The 25,483-nt window shown below is 37.0% G+C and overlaps 1 protein-coding gene across 10 annotated transcripts in view; it reads left to right on the top strand.

The window, feature by feature from the left end:
• LOC134794278 (CUGBP Elav-like family member 4) overlaps nt 1–25,483 on the top strand; it is an 883,344-nt gene that overhangs the window by 619,367 nt on the left and 238,494 nt on the right. For all 10 annotated transcript variants that reach the window (XM_063766045.1, XM_063766084.1, XM_063766053.1 and 7 more), the window contains one exon: nt 8,849–8,897. In XM_063766045.1, coding sequence (XP_063622115.1) covers nt 8,849–8,897 — 49 coding nt within the window. The remainder of the gene's footprint in view (nt 1–8,848; nt 8,898–25,483) is intronic.

Here is a 25,483-nt window from a genome sequence, read left to right as displayed (position 1 = left end):
CGACAGCCCTTTAGAAGTCACCGTTTTACGACCGTCTGCCCACGCCTCATATAATTCACATATACAACCATAATTGTAATAGCTCAGATACCATCTACATTGTCCCTTTTCATTACGCAGGGAATGTTCATCAAATGCCATTGATCTGCCTTTACGACCCTATGGCCGGTTTTTTATGAAGAAACTTTTTTGTTATTGCTGCCTTGGCTTGATTTGAGGTTGGGATGTTCAGCCATTCTATTATGTTTGAGGATGGGATCAATTCATTAATGGTTCTTTATTATATGCAATAAATTAGGTATAGGTACTAGGTATTAGGTATTTGGGTATTTAGGGTTCTCGAGGGTCGGCAACGCTTAAGTGGCTCTTGTGAAGTTGCTTATGTCCATGGGCGACGATGACCGCTTCCCATCAGGCAGCTCGTCTGCTCGTTTGCTGACTATTACATCCAAAAAAAAATGATATTATTTTATATATTTTTAAAGTAAGTTTCTTTATTTAGAAGTTACTTATGTTTTCCTAACTGGTATAATTTTTTCATACCTATTAATGCAAAACAAAAGACGTCAACATATTAAAAATGTTAAGATTACTTTTTTTACTTGGCACAGTCGGTGGGATCTCAATGGCAATAATTTCAATATTTCTTCAAAAACAGTACCCTGACCTTTAAATAAGCCCTTGTAATCTTCTAGTTTGTCTAACACACACTGCTTATATCTGTATCTAACACATGATTTGCACCTTATTCTCTTTTATATTACACTTCACTCTTATATTACTTATATTATACGTATTATTCCAATTCACATAAATCCAGCGCGTTGATTACTCTAATATCTCCGACACAATTCACAAAATTACTTCACATAGCCCGTATTTATCAAGACGAGGAGAGAATAATAAAGCTATTATTATAATAACCGAGTAGGCATATACCTGTGTTGCAGCCAGCCTACAATCTGGGTCACGCCCACTGCAAGTGTTCTTGTCTCTTTCCAGCGCCAGTAAATAAGCGATCAAATGCATTTTATTGTCATATTTCGCGTTATGTAACAAACATTTCAGAGATATGAGACCTTTCAGGGGGATTAAAGTGTATCTATATTCAATGTGTTTGAAGAGGCTTGTGGCTGAAATGTACATCAATGTGATTACGGCTCGGTAACGGTATTGTAGAGGCATGTTGAAATGTTGCTATGGCGACTGGTATATGGAATAATCTATTATCAATTTATCTCAAACTTGTCAGGGATGTAGCAAGTTTGATACGTTAATTGTGTACATTAATGGGATAGTTTCGATATGTGAGCGTTATGCTGCAACTCATGGACTAAAATATAATGTAAAAAAATCAGAATTAATTGTTTTTAAATATGATAAGGGCCCAGATAACGTTCCACCCGTTAGGCTAAACGGGACAGAATTAAAAATTGTTAATAGTTTTAAGTATCTGGGACACGTTTTGACAGACAGACTAAAAGACGATGACGATCTCGAAAGACAGCGGCGGGCCATAGCGATGAGAAGCAACATGTTGGCGCGTCGGTTTGCTCACTGTTCTGACCAAGCCAAAATTACTCTGTTCAAGGCATACTGTCAGGCGTTCTACACTAGTCAGCTGTGGTACCATTTCACGAAACGATCGTTCAACAGACTCCGAGTACAGTACAACAACGCGTTTCGTGCAATGTTACACCTACCGTGGCGGTGTAGTGCGTCTGCTATGTTCGCTGAGAACAGAGTAGATGACTTTTACGCTATAATGCGTAAAAGGCACTGGTCGTTTGTCGGGAGAGTGAGCGAATCGACGAACAGCATTGTAAATGTAGTATACACAACTTGCTACGTACTGTGTGAGCGAGATTTCCGCTGCACCTATTTAATTTAATTAGTACCTACTTTTTAAGTTATAGCTTTAATTTATAAATAATATTTAGCATGTAATTATTATTGTAATGTAATGGGTTCATACCTAAATAAATAACATTTTTATTTATTTATTTATTTATTTTATTTATAATATTGGTGGTAATTGAGTAAGGTTTGAGGCTATGTAAAAGTGTTTAACGTACATTTGTAAAAAGTAAATACATTTTAACCACACCAGCTCCTAAAGGCTCTCTTTATACTTCTAGAACTGATGACAAGTTTGCATTTAACACACATGAGTGGCAAAGTAATTTGGTTCAAATTTTGAGTCGTTTCCTCATATTAACTGGTGGTATAAAATTTTGAGTCGTTTCCTCATGTTAACTGGTGGTATAAAATTTTGAGTCGTTTCCTAATGTTAACTGGTGGTATAAAATTTTATGTAAATGATATTTGAATATAAATATTTAAAAGCGTTCATATGGATTTAACTTGTAATGTTTTACAATTAGTATTTTCTATGTACCGTAGGGAAACATTACTTCGTCTTTTGAGCCCAACTTCGGCCAAGTAAAATATTAACATAATAATTTTACCAGGAAATGGATAATCATTGAATTCACAGCATGAAAAGTTGCGTAAAAGTAGTCTCAAAGTAAAACAAAAAGTTATAACATAACCAATTTTCCCCATCCGCCCCTAATTTTGAAATTTTTTTTATTATGAAAATCATACTTCATCATAACTTACTTCAAATCGTCATCAAATCTGCATCATGCCGCCCATGATATAAATAATAGTGGAGTTATGATTGAATGCTAGGGCAAAGCTATATATATAATAAAGGCGAAGTTATATATAAAAGTGAATTTATGGCACATATTTTTGCCAACACTTTTTTTCAATAGACTGCATTGATAACGTGGATTGTCAATTAAAACACAAGGTTTATGTTAATGTTTCTAGATATTCACCGATTATTGAAATGCTTTTAATATGCCTTTATTTAAATAATATTTCTAATTTAATTTTTGTGTGATTGTTTTTTTATAGCTTGTTTTAAAAAAAATAATAAAATTAATGGCTCACACTAATTAGAAATGATGTTTAGGACAATTTCTGTAATAAGTCTAAAATTTAGGAACTTTATTTAAGCTACATTTTTCATCTGAAGGTATCAACCCCGCTATAAAATGCACCGCAGAACATTTCAAAGCTCAGAGCAAAAGTTTATATTAAACATTATGTTTGGTTTGAGCTACTCATTCCGAGCGCTTTATTTGAAGCTTATTAAAATATATGAAAATGTTTAACCATCAAGTATTAGTATAACTTTGTGGGTTGCAGTAAAGTGAAATGAAAATTATATTGTTTCAACGGGATGTTTCAGTACATCATTTCCAAAAAAAAATTTTACATCACACTTTTTGATATTGATATTCATTTTCTCAATTGTTTAAAAATATAAGTAGACCTAATGAAAATCAAGTTTTGTGGACGCCTCGCTACTGATACTTTTACCTCGTGTAATGTAAGCGAAGATGTATTCGGGTGATCCCGAATAGATCGGAATGTCCCTGATTCCAAAAATGAACTATATATTGATTGAATAATGGGTGAATTACGGAATTAGCCGACATTTTGAAGTAGTCAGAATAACCCGTACACATTATACTACAGTTCACTCTTAAGCATCAAATACAACGATAATGTTAAAATGATGTTCCAAGCATGCATAATTTGAAATATAATTTGGAACACATTAATCGAAAATTGATTAATGTCCAATTTGGGACATTATTTGCTTTGGAATTCAAACTTCACTTAGGGAATATTTCATTGATAAATCTCCGTGTGTTATACCTACTGGAATAGATATAAAAAATAAAATAACTTTAATTTTGGCAAATTACTAACAATAAAATTGTACGTATATTAATATCCCCGTGTCTTGATGTTATTACTTAGGATATAATGGCATAATATGTATCCTCAGGCCTTTAACCTACTAAGTAAACATTAATTATAACGTTGTGCTGGTAAACAAACTCGATTATGATGACTCAGAAACGCCACTGGAGACCGAAGACCGTGAAACTGTGGAATGAACGGATCGAACGGTCCACCGCGGTATTTCGGGACCAAATACGACCTTCAAACCTTAGAATAGAGCATACTCCCATCTTAGAGGCTGGCAATGCACTTGCAACGCCTCTGATGTTGCAGGTATCCATGGGCAACGGTAGTTGCTTACCATCAGGCTATTAGTCTGCTCGTTTGTGCTGCTGCTAAAATCTGTACCATGCTAAGGGAACTGGATTTTAGATTTATTTTAACTTAGGCACTGCTTATTTATTTATCTTGATATTTTATTAGTATACGTTTAAAATCTTGTGGTGGTAACTATTTGGAATTAATGATTCTCATGTTTTACCAGTAATAAATACTGTAATCTAATCTTTAAGTATTTGGATTAAGTAAATACTAGTAGTACTGTAAAGTCTATAATTTGATGTTGAAGACAATCGCATGCACGTCACTTTCACGAACAGGAGTTTTACGAATAAATATAATACGTTCCCTATGCGAATTAATATAGACCCCACTCTTGCACACATTTGTCAGACAATCTATATTTTAATCCATTTTTATAAATCTTCCAGACACGTTAAAGTAGATAGCACTTGCAGCCTCAAAAAGATTACTTTGTATAATTGGATCGTGATATGCTGAAAGCAGCGTCTTATGTATAATGCACTCTCATTGGCTGTTATATGCATAATGCATTCCTATTGGATTTGAAACTGTGGATTGAAAATAACATTCTTGGCCCCATTAAATTCGAAGTTACCTTAGTTACCTAAGTATTATTGATTTGGCGCATTCAAATCTAACTGGCCGGACAACTGGACAAGGCCTCTTTTACCTTGAAAATGATAAAAACGCATAGCACTATCTACAAACTGATCATCATTGTGAACTGAAACATATAGATATCACATACTAAATAAAAGCCTCGGCCATAGGAGGGCTTGACTCCTATGGCCGAGGCCGGTTCAGCTTACGCAGCGAACGCCATGACCCCCGGCTGTAGCGGTACCCGTCCCAAATTCTCGACTACATGCAATGTTTGGAAGGCTAGGCGCCTTTGACCAACTCTAAAAGGCGAGCAGTAAGTGCTTGCACCTACTATACGAACCCCTTACGGGATTACGGTAAAGCGCGAGAGATGGTGCTGCCATCTATACAACTAGGGAACAAAATTATTTTGATTTGTGGTTTTAGTAGTCACACTACTATTTAAATTATAAACTGAAATAGTGACAAAGCCCTCCACTTGGTTAATCAACATTAGTTATGGCGGCCGCAGCTGTCGGACAAAATGTCAGTTCTCTAGGGACTGTCAACCATTCATACAAGCAAATTTTAATGATCTACAATTTTTGAAGTGAAAACTTCTTTAGCGACGCTGTGCACTTTTTGAGGTGGGGAAAAAATGATAAACTCGAGACAGCGTAAGGCGTCTCTCCTCTCTTTCTACCGCACGGCGAAAATGCATGCCTGAGCCTGCTGTTTCATGTAGGCGGCGCAGGGCGCTTGCGTGACGTTATGTTATGTGTCACGGACAATGTCATTGTTTTTTTATTTAAATGCCATCTAGTGAGTTTCCCTCAAACTAGTATTAATACTCACAGTGATGTGCTTAGGGGTTTCAAGTAATGCGACGATACAACGCTAGATGGCGTTAACCTTAATTATACATAGTGCTACAGACATTTTGCACTATATGGCCCTGTTATTAATATTTTGAGTTACAATGTTAATAATTTATTATGTATAATTCAATTTCATGCTTATATTCCTATGTGTCATGTTTGGTGTATACTGTAAGTGACATTATAATAAATAAAATAAAATAAAATGTCGTTGAGTTTTCACTTCTGCCGGCACTCCCGGAGTGCAACCCGTTGTTTTTTTCGACAGACTTACGGCCCGATTCGAACTTTATGACACGTCAAATATTACGTCTAGATACGGTATAGATTAAATATGTCAGTGTCAAATGTGGCGTTCTTCAAACAAAAACGTCACTTTTGACACTGACGTACCTTAAAATTCGAATCGGGCAGGTAGACGGTTTAGTCCACCGGACAGTAGAGATGTGCCACATACCTACATAATTAGAGCACTTCGCTAGTAAAATGATTCACAGTTGAATCATCACAAAAAATCTCTAAATGCACTCGAATTACATCAGCATTTTCCCTCTTACCTAACAAGCAAAAAGCTTTAGGTGCGAAATAGTTTTCAACGGAGCTTTATTTGATTTAAAAAATAAGAGGCTTTTATGGAAGCTTAACTAGACAAGTGAAAGCTGTACAAGTGTAAACGTTTTGAGCGAGTGGTTTGTTTTAAGCCTCTTACAGTGAATACACGATTTTATTAGTATTTTGAAAATGGCGGAACTATTTAGTTTTTAGTTTTAGCTGAACTAGCGTTAGTACCGTCGGTGTATAGAAGAACACCGGTCGATAGGAGTAATCCTTTGAGCCATTTCAATCAAATATAAATTGAAATCAAACAAATCTCAACCAACGATTTCATATGATTATGATTTAACCGCACCGCATTATTGTAGTTTTTATATCTTATTATTACGTTTCAATCAAGGGTAAATGTCATAGAAAATTCACACGGAAACTAGAAAAGTAACGTTTTTTCCAACAAAAACGGCACTTTTGACACTGACATATCTAATCCATATCGTATCTAGACGTAATATTTGACGTCTCTTAAAGTTTGAATCGGGCCGTATATTTGCAAGGTTAGATTCCAACCAAAACCTTACAAGGTTTAAGTTGGCTCGATAGAAAAGAATCACTACAAAAAGTTTAATTTCCATTTACTTTCAGTTGTATATAGTCCGTATACCATAGCAGCAGAGCAGTATAATTTAAATATAAAATAGCAAGTGATACAGCCAAGGGATCTGACAAGCAAAATTTTAAACAAAAATATGTTTTCAGATCACAAGTTTCGCGTGGTGGAGCAACGAAATAAATTAAATAACACTCATTCCAAACAACAATTACAGTTACTTACTCGTATTGTGGCAATAATTCCATATTTACTTCCCCTTACCATTCATAAAACCTGCATAATGTTGCCATTTTAAAGAAGCCAGTTTTTCCCATTTCCCCAGCTATAAAGGGTAGCGATTACTATTACAGTAACACCGATAAGGGCAATACTAATGTTCTTGAAGTCAAATATCACGGCGCAATTTCCGGCGGTCGCTCGTGTATACCGCGAATGTGTCGCTGTTGGACTACGATTTGAGATGTGCTAAAGTCGTATAACGCGTTTGTGTTCGGTTGTAACAAAGAGTTGGATACAAATGTACATCTTTTATTTGGTATTTTACAAGCTTATTTATTTAGTTTCACCTGTCCCGTTGTCTGTGTGTCTGTGATCAAATCTTGCAAGTTAAATTTGATACACTTCCTAGTTCGGAAGAAAAAGTTAATCACCACTACTTTTGAGGTTAGAAAACTACAAGACCATTGCTTTGTTAGTACTGTCCCGAGTTTTGATCGCGGGTACCAAAATCATCGGTTATTTTACGCACCAAATGCAATTTCGCTATTCATTGATGCCAAATTTGTCTCCGAGTTGACAATGCAAATGATTAGCCTGCATTATTCATGTTTAACGCAATTGTATGATGCCGGTATTGCTGTGAATCGTTTTATGGTGATATACAGGGTGATTCACGAGACGTGAGCAGGACTAATCCTGCACACTCAGTAACTGATAATTGATCGATCACCGTCGTATTTAGGAGAAACAACCACACTTTTTTCTATTTTTTAACTTTTTGGTGAGGGCAAATTTAATTCTCAACAATCATGATCACCCTACAGGACCTAATTAATAAATATAAAACCTCTTTAACCGTAATGGCATTTTGATTACGAAGAAAATAAACTGTCAAACTTGAGTGAGATACGAGTTTTCTAAAGTAACCAGACCGTGATGATAGTAAAGACATTAAATTTGACACAGAATATCGGTAGCTTAGTATTCTAATTTTAGGGTGACCATGCATATCGTAAAAAAATTAATAACTTTTTTTTTCAACATGACTAGAAAATTAACGTTAACCTCACTAATACTGATACGAAACAGTTGCTTATAATTAATGATATGCGCAGTGTTAGTCCTGCTCACGTCTCCTGAATCACCCTGTATATTAGAATTTAAATTTCAAGCTGACAACAAGTGAAATTTAGTTTGAATAAATGTCTCTTTTGACACTGACAGATTAGTATCGTATCGGTTTGACATCTTATAAGCATAGTTTGAATTGGGCCGAGAGTCATTTATTGATTTAGTCCTAAGACTATTCAAGTTAGTGGGCCTCCTTCGCCATTGCCTTTCTGCTGTATATACATTTTTTACGTAAACCTTTTGCATTGTAATTATGGTGTTTTCAGAATAGACAATTTGCGTTGTAGTTTTTCTGCAGTATAGCCATTTTGAGAGGTAGGTATTCACTTCTGGTCTGTTTTGAAATATCTTGCTCATCTATAACTGTTATCGAGCTGGGAAAAATCTATGCTCAGCCTTGTCCAGTCAGCAGCAATAGATGCTAAGCGGGCGAGGTGTTCAAAATGATCTTGACGCGACTTTATTGTTAAGAGAATAAGAGCGCGTTAAGGTAATTTTGAACACCTCGCCCGTGTAGCGACTTCTGCTGCTGACTATCCTACCGTCCGCTGGTCTCTCAATATGCGTCCTTGCCTTAAGGCGATTATAAATACCGCAAAATTGACAGTTGTTTCAACTAACCTCCGTTTTAACTCACCTCTGGGGCTCCCCTGCTCGTAAAATTAATAACGGGGTATTTACCATGTATATTTAATTTTGTTTCTATATATCTGCTGTTTTACTAATAAATTCTTTTTTTTTTCAGATGAACCGAGCAATACAGGTGAAGCCGGCGGACAGCGAAAATAGAGGAGGTAAATGTCATTTAAGTATTATTTTATTAATTTATTTATAATCACGGCACAGCTATCATAATAACAGTTGCCCAGTGCTAATGTAGCAAATATTAACCTAGATACATATACAATTAACATTTACAAAAAAAGTGATTTATAGAAGTAATTCTCAGAACATATAAGTAGAATATTAAATATTATACAATACGTACCTTTATTTTTATTAATTTTCCGTGTCCCTTTATTTAACACGTGACATCTAAACTTAATGTCAAATAGGTATTGAAAATCTTAATGTACCTAATATTTTAGCTAAGGAAAACGTAAAAACACATTGCGTGTACAACCATAACATGTATTTATAGTATTTATACTTACTAAATATAATCGACTGTAGGTACTTAAGATAATCGATTTTTAAAGAGTCGATAACCAAGTGCTAGAAAATTATTTTTGCCTGGCCAAAAGGCCTCTATTTTTAATGCAATTTCTTGTAAGAACCATCACATGCATACGAAAAATTATTCCTATTGCTTTCAATGAAAAATACAATACTGGAAACGAAAGTTTGCAACTTCGCCAATGGGCCTCTAGTGCGGTATTTTTAGCCAGTGCCAAGCCTGACCCGTCCCACTGCTGGCAACCGGTGTGCCGCCCAAGCTGGCAGAACTCCATATAGATTTCTTGGCCCGCCCCGCTTTAGGATTAAATTTTTCTTTGTAATTGCTGGATATGGGTTGTTTCTTGGCTTGAAAAATTTGTAACATAAGTAACACGTCGTGTTACGTCACAAAATTGTGACATAAGTACCATACCGGCGTCATGTTACGTCGCTATAAAATCACGAATAATACAAAAAAAAACTGTCGAAATGAAGTTTAGAATGTAACTCTATTTGACGTAATTGTTTTCAAATGTTTATCAAAAATCGATAAATAACTTATTAATAGCGAACTACGTAAACTGAATGAAAATTGAGAGAAAATCGGTGTTTATTTTCATTATGCTGGAACGTCTGTTATCATTCAGGCAGCATAATATATTTTTTTATTATTCTTTTAATACGATAGCGTAAGTAATACACATTGTACCTGTCATATTATTACGTTTTTTACACGAAACAAAAATACAAGTACTCTTGTATTCTTTATTTTGTGTAAAATTAACTATTTTTTTTTTTCTTTGTTTTTCAAAAGTCTAACACCGTATAAAAATATACGTAAGTACTTATACTATATTCTTAGTTAATATTAAATTTTTATGGAAGCATAAATACTACCAGCACGAACGTAAACCGCCCTCAAGAGATATAACATCGTTTCATGTAACATTTACTAAAAGGCATGTTCAAATGAAATTATTAAGGTAGGGTTACATCCTAATAAATTAATTACGCTGTACCCTTACAAATACTTTGGCAACCGACATATTTTCAAGGAAACCGTCCAGGGTTTTTTGGATATCCATGCAGAATAGGGTTCGCTTTCTGTTACATCGCATTTTGCCTTTTAATTTTTAGGGTAAAGCGGGGATTCGGGTGAAATACGTCCACTTCGAAATTTTCCTTTGTATAAGTTATTTAAATGTGTTCATAAAATAAAGATTTTGGTTGTCATTCATTGCATATCTAAATTAAGTTCATCAATGTTATCTTGTAATATAATTCATTAAATAGCAAGGAAAACATTTTCTTTTATATTTGAAAACGAAAGTTAAGTAAACTTAAGCTCTTTACTTATATAGTTGAAGAAAATTTCTATAGTTGTGCATCCTAAGTAAATAAGAGTCATAAGTTAAGTTAGATTTATTTCAATTTTATATGTAGGTACCTACTGCAAATTGCCCGATCGAAATCTTTCTTACTTCTGTTGAATTCTTGTTGATATAAAACGAGGTAGGTACTTATAGAATAGACCACAATTTTCTGACATAAATCAACACGTCACCGAAATCGAAAGCTAACATGTAGTCTGATGATACGTCGATACCCGTGTTTACGAAACTGCACATATTTACGAAATACCCAGACAGTTATTACGAACGACTTACTCGCACGTCAAAGCAATTACTACTCGGCCGAATGGGCAATCGGTTGCTACGTACCCCGCTCCACTCTTTGTTTACTCTGGAACCCGAGAGGCCAATTCAAACGTACGTTTCGATATCTGAATGATGTCATTTAATTATCTTTCGCCCGTGCGTCTCGCTCGTACCAATACATGTACGAACTAGTACGAGTGAAATGCACGCGCGAATGATAACAAAATTACATAATTTTGATATCAAAGTATAAGTCTCGAGGTCTCTTGTGCCTTAATAATAATTCGTACCAATTTCTAGACGTTAATTGGTAAGAATCGTAACTGTGGAAATAATTGGAAGCTTGGCTTAGGCTTAAATTATTAAATTATTCGCACTTAGCTTGGCGTGATAAATTAATGTTACTAACGATTTTTGAGACGCGTACCGAAGCGTAGGTATACAGTCTAATTTAAACATAATATACATTTCTTGTTTTATAAGTTATTTCATATTTTACGTTATTATTTGTTTTTACGTAGTGCTTAAGTAAACAGTAGTATTTTGAGGATTTTAGGAGTGTCAATGCAAGCTCCTGATGAAACTCCTCGGTACGGAGTGAAACATTTCGAGCGTTTTTCGACTGAAAATACGTGAATGACTCGTTCTTAATATATTTAATATGTCTGTGTCTCACGGAAGTTTTGTTATTAGAATAGAAGTTTCACATACAAAATGAGTGCAAATTTTAGTTTAACTCTATATTCTTTGTATAACATTTTTTAACATCGAACAACATAGCTATATGTTACGTAAGTGTGCATGCCATTTGCCAAGTTTCATGCAGTTTAAGCATGTCGTTTTAAAATGAGCTTAACTTCGATTTTATGATAGCGGCTTTTAGGCGGCGGATTCATGTGGCTCTTAAGACTTTTTTTATCCGTCACCAGCATCACAGAATAAATAATAGTACTATGGATGGTCAAGCAAATCTTGTCAGTAGAAAAAGGCGCGAAATTAAAATTTTCTATGGGAAAATAACACTTCGCGACTACAATTTTTAAATTTGCCGCCTTTTCCTACTGACAACATTTAGTTGACCATCTATACGTACAGAAGACTCACTCTCTAACAAAACGCGTCTGTTACGATCAGGACAGATATGGCCGCTAGGTGGCGACAGAGCCACGCGGGGCTTATGGCTAGCCACCAAAATTGGTGTGGAACGGATGTACTTTTAGCTACCTGTAGCAAAGCGACGAAATCGCGGAGTGAGCCACGCCTGCCAGCATGAATCATATCTAAACGTCAGTAAACGGCTTATTCCGCCATTTTTTCATTTGAAGCATGATTAACATTGCGAAGCCAGCTCCGGGCTCTTTAATCGCCGGTTCTATTCCATTCGTTCCGTTTCCAATTCGTTTCCATTTTTAACCTTAAGCTTCCCCACAATGAGTGCGCCTGGACATTTTGAGTTACCTATTTATCGTTGTCGTTGAAATATTTTCATGAATTTTTAAGCTTTTTTCTGTGATTGAAAAGAGCTGAGTGAATTTTAGAGAGGAAGTATAAATGTTCACTACTGGAGTGGGCAAAGTGATTATTCATGCTATATTTTTGATGCCATAATGTTGTTGTTAAGTGTTACAAAAAAACTCGAAATCTAGACCCATTATTAATAAGTGCCTATAGTTGACTGATAAAGAATATTGACATATAAAATTTTTAGTGACTTTTTATCTACCTACTCAAAAATTACGAAAATACCTACGCTCTCTTTGTGCATTTGTGTACTTCATAATAACTTTCAAATAATAGGAGCTCAAATATTGAGTAATTAAAATGTATAAAATTAGAGTCTTGTCTTTGCACCGAATTGAACAGAGCAAAGTAAAGAGAGTCATTAAAAACGTAATGTTTTCATTGAAATTTGATATTATACATTATTAAATAACATTGGACATTACAAATGCCATGCACAGTTAGCTTGTTCCGAATATAGATCCTTGTAATAAATTATTTCGTTATAATTTTACATCAACATTTTCATAATTACAACCCAATAACGCCGTCGTCAATCTAAATGACAACGGCAAGTATTCATTACTAAAATGTAATCGATCGATTTCAATAATTCACAGTCGGTGACGATCCTCGAATGCCATCCGGACCCCCCGGGGAAATCACACAAACTTAAACACGGAATAAGGTAGTGACGGGACCCGGTTATTACGCATAGTTTGGATATCGATTGTCCGAAACTCGCGTGACCGAATAGCCACGTGGCCGTGTAATTAAAATAAGTGTTTCGTGTAATAACTATGTTAGTGTTGTAACAAGCCCGTGTTTTTGTCTTAATGTGTTGGATACTCTCACATATTTATATTTATCGGAATATATGGAACATTTCCGATGTAAAATTCAAAGTTGTAATCATCTTTTATTGTACGCGCGCTACAATGGTCATTAAAGTTTCATTAGGCTCGATGTGTTGAGACTGTTAAAGAATAATTCAGTAATTTTTTAACCTTTCCCTTTTTGCCTTTAGTTATTTTCTTTTGGGCGAGCGTTTTCAGGCTTCCTCTTGGAGGTGCTCAGCCATAAATTTCTTCCTTAGCGTTGTTATAGTAACAGTAATTTCCGTCGAGTTTCCTGTTTTTTTAACTGATGTACTCATTTAGTCGACGTGTTTGGGATTCGTGAAGAATGTTCTTTGGTTTCAAGCGTTTTTAAATACGAAATAGGATTGAATCCGTTCTTTTGTTGCTATGCGATAAATATACTAAGATTCTTTTGGGTTTACTTCGAGAGCTGGGTTATTTTCAAAATGGCAAATATCTATAAAACCTATTCCCGCTATATTATAATACGCTACGGCAATGCTACAGTAGAAAGTGCTTCTAGTTTAGTAGACTTTTGCCATTTTCAAAATTATCCTGCTTCCGAAGTTAACCCAATGTACCTTATTTCCTTCTAGTTTAAGTTGAAATTATTTTATTGATTGTATCACTATGACCTAGTTAATATATTATCAAAAACTGACCGTTAATATCGATGGAAGATGGATAGAGAGGATAAATCTCGTATCTATTTCGTAAACTTTTATTACAATGTTATACTAAAACATTGTATTAACACAACAGTAAAGATGCTTTAATTTTCTCTCGTACAGTCAACGTCAGATATATCGAAGAGGTCAAGGTGTTCACAAATATCTCATCACGCTCTTATTGTGAAGGCGCTAGAGTGCGTGTTCAGATTTTGAGAGCCTTGACCGCTCGCTCTGACATATCTGATGGCAACTATAATCATCACGCTCCGAGATTGTTACGCCATTTATGGTTCTAGCTACATTGGTTGTTCCACTTGTTCCATACTTACGCTATGGAATATCCAATTTAGCTTGAACCCTAAATGACGTAACAATCACGGAGCGTGATTTTACATACGAATAACCTACAACACAAACCTTATTGAGCTTACTGTGGGACTAGGTCGATCTATGTTAAATATTATTGGACCTATAATATTTACTTATTTATTCAAACCTCAACATGTACGTACAACATTACCTAAGAACCCAACCGATTACACTCAGATTGAGCGTCCAATCAGCCGGCACGCACATGCCACATCATCGACATTCTACATCGACTCACTTATTATTCATCGATAGCCCGTCGTTACTCACATTAATAAGTCACAACACTGGCATTTGATGAGTCGTTTGCTTCTGAGGCTGACTCTGGTTTTACAATTAGGTACGGTTTTAATCTTGATGACGATAGCCTAAATGCGGTTATCACAGTGCTGCGAATTTGCACGTGGCTCTGATGTATGAGCGTGACACCGCGATGCGCGTATATAGCGATGTATCGCTCTCGCACACCGGAGTGGCCTGCGAATCCGCATCTTAAGTTAAGACCTCCATAGCTCACGCTGATTGGTGCCTGCGAAATGCACTTGAAGTTTAAACGGGACTAATCGATTTAATTAAATTTTAAGTTTTGAAGACGACATTAAGTTTAGTATCCTCGTGGTTTCGAAGAAAGACTGGCTGGAGTTGACATCAAGCGTGCGAGTTTTTCGAACTACCACACTTGGTCTTATTTATGCACTTGAACGTTTTGCACACTAGAGATATCAGTCAATCCATATACTAACGATGTCCGGTATTTCAACGGGCGACCGTCGTTTATATTTACTAAAATAAGTGTAAAAATCGTTAAATGTTAAATCAGTTTTTGACATCTCGCGATTACTGTACTTAATTTACTTTCTGTACATCTCGCTTGCACTAATATGCGAGTACGAGCGAGATGCATAGAAAGTAAGCTACGTAGACGTGAGCGTATATGTCAATGTCAAAACTGATGGTAGACGTACTGGTGCCCGTGACATACACTGTGAGTCGTAATCAAAACCATAACAAAATGTGAAATCAAAATCGGCCTCTCTATCTTGTACGTATTAAATCGGAAATATGCGTATTACGACCTTGTTGTCTGGATTTATGGTACCTATTTTTGAATGATATATTCGGTTTTAGGCTTTTCACGACATTGTAAGTGTAAACGGGGAGTTTTATGGCTGCCGGTTATGATTTAATAATAAACCTGGTAGTGAATGGTTATACGTCATACTGAGCAAATTTTACAATTGGATCAACCCCAAAATCGCGAAAAACAAAATTTGGTTCTCCCATAGCTAAATGGCTAGCTAAATGTGACCAGCCCAAATGTATAAGCCTATATATATTGCTGTATAATTATACTGAAAGTTCTGGAAGTTAAAAAACAACCTGTATTATTATTATTAACTTTGTCATTCGTATGACGCATTTTGTGAGCAGGTTCAATAATTAATAAGAATTCTTTTGTCGCGTCTACTGCTTTAGAGCCGCTAGTTTTAAAGTGGTTCATTATCATAATTATTTTAAACGTATGATTGTTTGTGAATCTTCTCTTTGAGATTTCTAATACAGATATTTACTCTTCCTCAATCCAATTTTTTAAATAAACTTTTTATTGCAGTGACCACTAACAATGCAGGCTTAAAATAGAGTTTTCCACTCCACAAACCACCATGTCGTTTCGATCGTATCAAGAATATTAATTTTCCTCACACCTCCATGTTTACACTAAAATCAACAGCGGTTTGATTACCATCTTTATTAATGCTGAAGGGGCAGAGTTCGTGACGCCCTCGAATGCCTTTCGATGGAATGAAATTTAGGAAATAAAAAATCAATTTCCTGAATACAGCGACATTACTCGTATAAATCGATAGTACTGCTCATAATGGATGGAATAAATGATGTGCCTAATGTTCTAAAATAATTTTTAATATTTTTTATCAAAAACAAACTTTTACACGCCAACCCGAAAGAAATGTTTGCATACCTAATCTACTATAATATGTTACACTAGCTAACAGGTCGGTGTGTAACAACAAAGTCGGTTTTAGGAGTATTAATCAAAATATATTTCTTTATTACTTTGTTCCGTAGGTACTTACTTAGTTCAGTTATTTTTGAATTAGTCAATGAGTACTTATAGCTAATTATTTTTTTCAGTATATTGCTCTAAAGTATTGGAATTATCAAAACGAATCCAATGAGCCCAAACTCGAAAGCCATAATAGATACAGAAAAGTTTCACTAAGATTGACCCAATGCGATCAGCGATCACTTTGCATGGTCATAGTTGCAAAAAATCATTACGATACTACTATTAAATACATGAACCTAATTAAAAATGAACTTAAAAGTTGTTTTTATATATTATTAGTCTATTATTTAGTTGGAAGTGAAGTTGACAAGTGTTTCAAAAAACTTACTTGTCTCTTTCTATAGACCAATTAAATGCTTTCACCGTACAATAAACATATATGCGCGACAACAATTTGCAATCAATCCATCAGCATACCAACTTCATCAAACATGATTCAAATTCACCGTCCGCGTACCCATACCTGTACAAACACTCGCCGAAATTAGCGATATTTGTCAGTAAAATAGCGATGTTTGTGAGTAAAATAGAGTTAATTGCAGCGCTGCAGTGTTTGAATTCTTTTGTTTAGAATTTTCGCGCCGATCGGCCGTGCGGTTGTGCGGTGGTATGTGGGATGTGGGGAGATGCGTTTCGTTGTAAATCGCTGATAGATAAAACAGTACTTTTACAATATATTAAATCACATTTACAACCGGGTCTATTGCGAATTTATTTTATTACCTATATTATTTACCGCGAAAAGGTAAGCTTTTGTTTATGAGTAATAAAAGCTTTTGTTTAAGAATCATAATAAATTTAATAATATAATTTAAGTACAAAGTAATATAATCTGACCATGCCGTATATGCAAAACATTATTAATAAGTTTCTAAACGTTTATAGAAATCCTTTGCACATTAGGTTCTTTCATATTATGAATACAAAGGGCTAGCCAGTTTCTAATGAATCTATTTGAGCAAAACATTATACAATGGCATGATACAAATGAAATCTGCTTCGTGAAACACAAGAAAATTAATTTTACACCAGACCGGTATAGTCGGTATAGAGTAGCTAAGCAAATTCAGGTTGTCTGGCGTCGAGGCGTTGAGTGTATACGAACGGAGGCTCCGTTTTTCACTAAAAACTATAATGTGATGCAATATGTATATAGTGGAAACCTAAGGTGAAGGAACTGAAACTGTCGTGAGTAATGCTAACATTAACCCAATTTATTTTATAGTTATTAAAACAGCTTAATTACCTAGCATAGCAGCGGGCCAACAGTATCTCGTCCGCTACCCATTCTTTTCTAATTCATACAGTTAGAAAAAGACGCGTAAAGTATTATTCCGCAGGCGAGATACTATGCCTACAGCAGTTTCTAATGAATGCTAAATTTCAGCTCAATCGGAAACCTGGAAATTGGTCAATTTTATTGCAATCAAGCAGAAAGAAAAATCAGATTAAAGGTTGTAAATCCTTCTGCATTTAAATATGTTTTATTATTAGAAACTAATTCTGTAGCTGACTGTACAAAACCGCTGCTTTGGATTGTAACGACGTGTAGAGAGAGATGCAGGAACGAATTAACGTGTTCTCTTTGAAGTGCGAGAGAGACGTCCGATTCGAATGCATGTGGTTTCTGTCCGGATATGGCGACTGGTGTAACATCCTAATATCCTTGTTTAGAAAGGGAAGCGTATTTAGATTTTAGCAATTTCAATTTGATTTTATAATGGTCACTGTGCAACTATCATTATCAGACTTTACTTTGTGGGAATCAAGTTAGTGAGTTATTTCTTTAAATAAGCTGTTTGGTTTTAGGATTAACATGAGGTAGACGTTAAACTCGTAATGAGATGAGATAACTTTTTTTTCTTTGCTTACTTGAAAAAATGTTGGATCAAAGAATAAAATAAGATTTTAGTATTAACATATCCCAAAGACCTCCTTAAATATCTAACCCTGTTTTTGCCAAAAAAATATTTTATTTTACTCTAATCACATGTAATGAAAGTCAACACCGACATTGGCAAAATCATCCAGTGCAAAACTGCAGGGTTTAGCCAGAAAAAAAAATCACTAGCATTTTAATGCCCACCGCACTTACGCCCATTCAGAATGGACAGACAGACAAGCGGCCTGATTCAAACTTTAAGATAGCATTGCATGGTTAGTCACTTACGGGCTGATTCGAACTTTAAGATACGTCAAATATTTGATACAGCTACGACATGGATCGGATATGTCAGTGTCAAAAGTGACGTTTCTTCAAACAAAAACGTCACTTTTGACACTGACTTATCAGATTCATATCGTATTTTTAGCAAATTCTTGCCGTATCTTAAAGTTTGAATCATCCCGAACGTGACTAACCATGCAATGCTATAAGACGCTTATCCATAATCAAAACATCTAGAATATTGTTATTCAACCACAACTACAAGTATTTTAATGCCTTCGCCGCCGCCTTACGCCCGTTCGGAACGGACGGACGGAGTTATTAAATAGCTGGGAACAATTAGCAGTTGGTGCACGTCTCGCGACGTTATTGCCTCGCTAAATTGTTATTTAAATTCAGTGCCGCGATGACAGTGCCAAGAGTGATTTTAGTTCGCCATTTTGAGGAAATTTCTTTCATGGCATTTAGTAGATATAGTTATTATTATAAAACAATGACAGAGATTTAAGCTACTTTAATTAACTCACGATATTTATAGGCCCCGTGCATGAACTGTAGGGGGCAGCATAGGAGCCGTCAGATTTATGGCGCGAGGCGTAAATGTGTCGTTTATGCTTCCGATGTAGCCCATAAGATGGCAGCACTTACTTTGTACAAGAAAACGTACCGACGAGAGCGGTAGATGGTAGCACTTGCTTTGGCAATGTACATGTGCACATATGTTCCAAAGCGCATTAAGACCCTCCAAAGCGCATGGTCCCTATAGTCTCTCGCGCGACATGTTTCTGTATCTGTCGTATATGTCGTGTATGTATCTCTATTATCTATCTATAGGTCTCCATTTTCAAGTAAATATTACTAGATTTAATGGGGAGGGACGAAAGAAAAAAACCGGACAAGTGCGAGTCGGACTCGCCCACCGAGGGTTCCGTACTTTTTAATTGTTATAGCGGCAACAGAAATACATCATCTGTAAAAATTTCAACTGTCTAGCTATCACGGTTCTGGTGACAGACGGACGGACGTACAGCGGAGTCTTATATAGGGTCCCGTTTTACCCTTTGGGTACGGAACCCTAAAAATTAAATCTGCTAGTAAAGTTACTTAAGTTTTCATTACATAAATAGTCTGGACCCGGGTATGTCCTTAAACTACGTCCAAGACCACCGGTGGACGGGCAGCAGCGTCCCTCAAATTCGGTGTACTCGACTGCGATCGCCAACCCGCCTGCCAAGCGTGGCGATTATGGCATTCACCCCCCATCATGATGAGCACAATAGAACCACGGCCCCGAGGTTCCGGCGACCCCCGGTGCTCTGGCTATGGTAGCGGTCAGGGCATTAGCGGGGTCAGGGGTGCTAAGAATCTCCGGCAAAGATCCGGCTACCCGCCCCGACGACGACTGGCCCTGGTAACACACAACATACGCACTATGAGGACTGACGAAAAGATCTGCGAGCTGGAAGAGGAACTGAGCAGGTTACACTGGGACATTGTAGGGTTATGCGAAGTCCGTAGAGAGGGGGAGGACACGACAACCCTGAAGTCTGGTAACTTGCTCTACCACCGGGAGGGCGACCAACAGTCCCAAGGTGGTGTCGGGTTTCTCGTTCACAAGTCCCTCGTAAACAACATAATAACCATCGACAGTGTGTCGAGCAGGGTGGTATACCTAATACTCAGAGTATCCAAAAGATATTCGCTGAAGGTCATTCAGGTATACGCACCGACCTCGTCACACTCCGATGATGAAGTAGAAGCTATGTATGAGGACGTAAGTAGGGCCATACATACTTCTAAAACCTACTTTACTGTTGTTATGGGGGACTTCAACGCAAAGTTGGGCAAGAGGAGCGGGGATGAGTTGAGAGTGGGGCAATTTGGGTATGGGCAACGGAACCCTAGGGGTCAGAGGCTGGCCGACTTTCTGGAGAGAGAGGAACTCTTCATGATGAACTCTTTCTTCCAGAAGCCGCCTCACAGGAAATGGACCTGGATGAGTCCTGACGGTTCCACGAGAAACGAGATAGACTTCATCATGACCGACAAGAAACGGATATTCAGTGATGTCTCTGTGATCAACAGGGTAAAGACCGGTAGTGATCACCGAATCGTAAGAGGCACACTGAATATCAATATTAAACTTGAAAGGTCCAGCCTGATGAAGTCTACGCTCCGACCTACTCGAGCCTATGTTCAAAACCCCGAAAGCTTTCAACTCGAGCTCTCTAACCGCTTTGCTTGCCTAGAGAACTTGGCTTCAGTGGACGAAATCAACGACGGGCTAGTGGAAACTGTCCACACAGTAGGGTCTAAGTTTTTTAGATCCCGCCGTAAAGATAGACCTCAGAAATTGACCGAGCAAACCTTAAACCTCATGGCTGAACGACGCTCGCTACAGTTGCAGTCTCCCGATGACGCGGAGTCATATAGGCAGCTCAATAGACGTATATCTAAGTCCTTGCGACATGATCTGCGTCTCTTTAATACTAACCGTATTAAAGAGACTATTGAGCGAAACCAAGGCTCCAAAGTGTTCGCAAAGGACAAGTCTATTGGGCAAAGCCAGCTGACAAAGCTGAAACGGGAAGATGGCAGCATAGCGTCGAGCAAAGCGGAGGTTTTAGGTGAGATCGAGAGGTTCTATGGACAGTTATACACTTCGATCGCAAAGCCCGTTGACAGCTTGGTAGGAGATCCAAGAGCCAAGCTGTCCCGACATTATACCGAAGATATCCCGGACATCAGTCTGTACGAGATTAGGATGGCCCTGAAGCAGCTTAAGAACAACAAGGCGCCGGGCAAAGACGGAATCACTTCAGAGCTTCTGAGAGCGGGTGGAACACCGGTACTTAAAGTCCTCCAGAAGCTCTTTAATTCCGTCTTGTCCGAGGGCATAACGCCTGAAACATGGAATAGAGGCGAGGTGGTGCTGTTCTTCAAAAAAGGTGATAACAACCTATTGAAGAACTACAGACCCATCACGCTTCTGAGCCATGTCTATAAGCTGTTTTCAAGGGTCATCACGAACCGTCTCGAACACAGACTTGATGACTTCCAGCCTCCCGAACAAGCCGGTTTCCGAAAAGGCTATAGTACCATAGACCACATCCATACGCTGCGGCAAGTTATACAGAAGATCGAAGAGTATAACTTGCCATTATGCTTAGCGTTTGTGGACTATGAGAAAGCCTTCGATTCGGTGGACACATGGGCGGTGCTTGAGTCTCTTCAGCGATGCCATATTGACTATCGGTACATCGAAGTGTTGAAGTGTTTGTATAGTAACGCCACCATGTCGGTCCGAGTACAGGAGCAGAGCACGAGGGCGATTCCATTGCGAAGAGGCGTAAGGCAGGGAGACGTTATCTCTCCGAAACTGTTTACTGCCGTAATGGAAGACGCCTTCAAGCTCCTGGAATGGGAAGGACTTGGCATCAACATCAACGGCGAATACATCACTCACCTTCGGTTTGCCGACGATATCGTAGTCATGGCAAAGTCGATGGAGGAACTCAGCATGATGCTCGATGACCTCAACCGAGTTTCACAACGGGTGGGCTTGAAAATGAACATGGACAAGACGAAACTTATGTCAAATGCCAATGTTGTGCCCATCCCAGTCTCTGTTGGGAACTCGGTACTCGAAGTTGTTGACTCGTACATCTACCTAGGACAAGTAGTCCAATTAGGTAGGTCCAACTTCGAGAAAGAGGTCAACCGCCGAATCCAACTCGGTTGGGCAGCGTTCGGGAAACTACGTAATGTCTTTTCGTCCGACATACCTCAGTGCCTCAAGACGAAAGTCTTTAATCAATGTGTGTTACCAGTGATGACTTACGGCTCCGAAACGTGGTCTTTCACTATCGGCCTCATCTCAAAACTTAAAGTCGCTCAACGAGCTATGGAGAGGGCTATGCTCGGAGTTTCTCTACGTGATCGAATCAGAAATGAGGAGATCCGTAGACGAACTAAAGTCACCGACATAGCCCACCGGATTAGCAAGCTGAAGTGGCAATGGGCAGGCCACATTGCACGCAGAGAAGATGGCCGATGGGGTCGAAAAGTGCTCGAGTGGAGACCACGGACTAGCAAGCGCAGCGTAGGACGTCCACCCACAAGATGGACAGACGATCTTGTTAAGGTCGCCGGAAGACGCTGGATGCGGGTCGCTTCCAACCGGCACGTATGGAGGTCCAAGGGGGAGGCCTATGTTCAGCAGTGGACGTCTTATGGCTGAGATGATGAAATAGTCTGGACGATATGTACCATGTATTTTTTCTTTATAGGTTTTTGCCATAATTATATATGAACCCTCACTTTTAATACAAGTAATTTATCGCAAATTCAATAAATTTGCCCAATCAGAGAGCTTAATTTTTCCAGCGGACATCAAAAGGTTCCCGTTTAAACATTCCATCAGGTGGAACCCTTTTTTAATGATATTATTTTATCGTGCGTCTCATTCGACACATCAAAGTGGATGCTAATTATACATTTGATATAATTATGTGTAAATATTATGTTATATTAGTACCGATCGCTTTGAGATTTTTTTTTATAAACAGAAAGATCGTTTGTAAAAGTTAGGCACGTTTTTTTCTACCACATGATTATATCAATAAATTATATTTTAACTGTCCAAATAATACTTCGCTAATGAACCAATATTTTTAGTTTATTTCTTTGTATGGAAATTTTTCGTATGTACTTATATGATTATTTTTCATACTCTTTAAATATTTGGATGGCACAGCTTAGATTCTTGTGGACTAAGTTAAAGGTATTTTTTGTTAATACGCCATACTATGTTAGAAAATTTATCTATGTTGAAACATATAGTACATAAAAATCTACATATTGCAGTACAAACTAACTTTTACAAACTTTAAATCAAACTATTACAAACGTCACTGTAATTGTTTTTAGCTAACGTAGTTTAGTTTCTAACAAAATAACAATAGCAAGACTGTTGCAAAATTGTATACCTCTGGCGTAGCGGTGCTACGGCGTAGCGGCTCGTAGCAAAGTTTCGTAGCGCTACGAACACAACACAATGCTGCGCGGCTATTTGGGAGGAGCTAAACATGATATACAATATACCATTATATTGGTAGGTGGCCCCTGCTTGTATGTGATGATAATAGCCATATATGATAACTTCCAAAATTATGTACCTATACAGGATGATTCATGAGACGTGAGCAGGACTAATCCTGCACACTCAGTAACTGAAAATTGATAGATCACCGTCGTATTTAGGTGAAACAACCACACTTTTTCCTATTTTTTAACTTTTTAGTGAGGACCAATTTAATTCTCTGCAATCATGGTTACCCTACAAGACCTAATTAATAAACATAAAACCTCTTTAAAGTCTTGAACGTAATGACAGCATTTTGATTACGAAGAAAATAAACTGTCAAATTTGAGTGAGATACGAGTTTTCAAAAGTAACCAGACCGTGATGACATTCAATTTGACACAGAATATCGATAGTTTATTATTCTAATTTTAGAGTGACCATGCATGTCGTAAATAAATTAATACCTTTTTTTTTTTCAACACGACTAGAAAATTAAAGTTAACCTCACTAATACTCATACGAAACAGTTGCTTATAATTTACGAAATGCGCAGTGTTAGTCCTGCTCACGTATCCTGAATCATCCTGTATATGTAAACATCCTGTATATGTAAAATCAATAATATTTAGTTACGTTGGTGGCCTTTTTCCAACTGATTTATCAATAAGTTATTGCGTTATTGATAAAAGTCTGTCAAATCTTACACGCCGTTGATGATCGTTGTTTTGTTTTTTTTTTTCTTAAAAATAAATTATTTTTTAACAGAGGTTTGCTATGTTTTTTAAAACAAAGGGGTCACTAATACCTCTCACGCCGAATGATGGTTCCTTTGACAGTTCCTTCAAGTTTATTTTGGTTGGTTGGTTAAAACAAATGTTTGCACCATGCTTTTATTACATGAATATTACATTTCTAAATAAATGAATGTGCTATAGTCACAAAAATGACAAACAATTTTAGGTGACAGCTACTCCATATAAAAATGAACTGTCCATAGAGGGACCATCATTTGACGCGAGGGATATAACGAATACTTAACTAACCGATATAAGTAAATCTGTTAAAAGTGCTATGAATGTTGTTTTAAAGTAAAATGGTAGGTAGTTTTGTTTTGAAAGCTAAAGTTTTCTTTCGACAAACGGCACACCACTTACACAGTTTTTTAAGCAATAATATCCCATGCAACTAATCTGAACCAAATGCACGGCTCGTTGAAAACCGAAAAGGAGTGTTAATCACAAAATTGCATGTCCGTAATAACCGATCGGTACAAGTCAATGGCAGAGCGTTACATCTCCAAAACTTAATGAAACGAATTGAGACTTTATTCCGATCTCATAAAGTCATAAATTGCAAGAAGTTTTTTGTAACTTAAATCGTTTTTCGATCGGTGGACGTTATCGCTGACAAACATAACAGCGTTTCGGAATGTTGAAGATGGCGGATAAGGGGAACTTAACAGTAATGTTTTGTGACAAAGTTGTAACATTTTTTGGTATATTAAGGTGAAATTTTGGGATATTAGTTGGGCCGTTTCTGTGTTTTAGGGGATTCGACAGGGTGTTAGTTTTGTTTTAATAAATGAACTAAATATAATGTATTATATTCTATTGTTTAATGCGAAGGGAATAGAAGTGAATACCTAACACATATTTATGTATTTAAATGTTTCATGAAAGTGGTAAAGAATTCAATCTTCTTTTAGTGGATTAGTCTGAAATAATATTTTTGGAAATCATTTTGGAAAACAATGAATATAATGAAATCCAGCCAGCAGTAGCTAATTACATAGGTAGGACAAACAAATTAATACAAATCAAAT

Source organism: Cydia splendana, chromosome 1, assembly GCF_910591565.1.
Source record: "Cydia splendana chromosome 1, ilCydSple1.2, whole genome shotgun sequence".
Taxonomy (NCBI): Eukaryota; Metazoa; Arthropoda; class Insecta; order Lepidoptera; family Tortricidae; genus Cydia; species Cydia splendana.
This window is presented reverse-complemented; position numbering and strand designations above follow the sequence as displayed.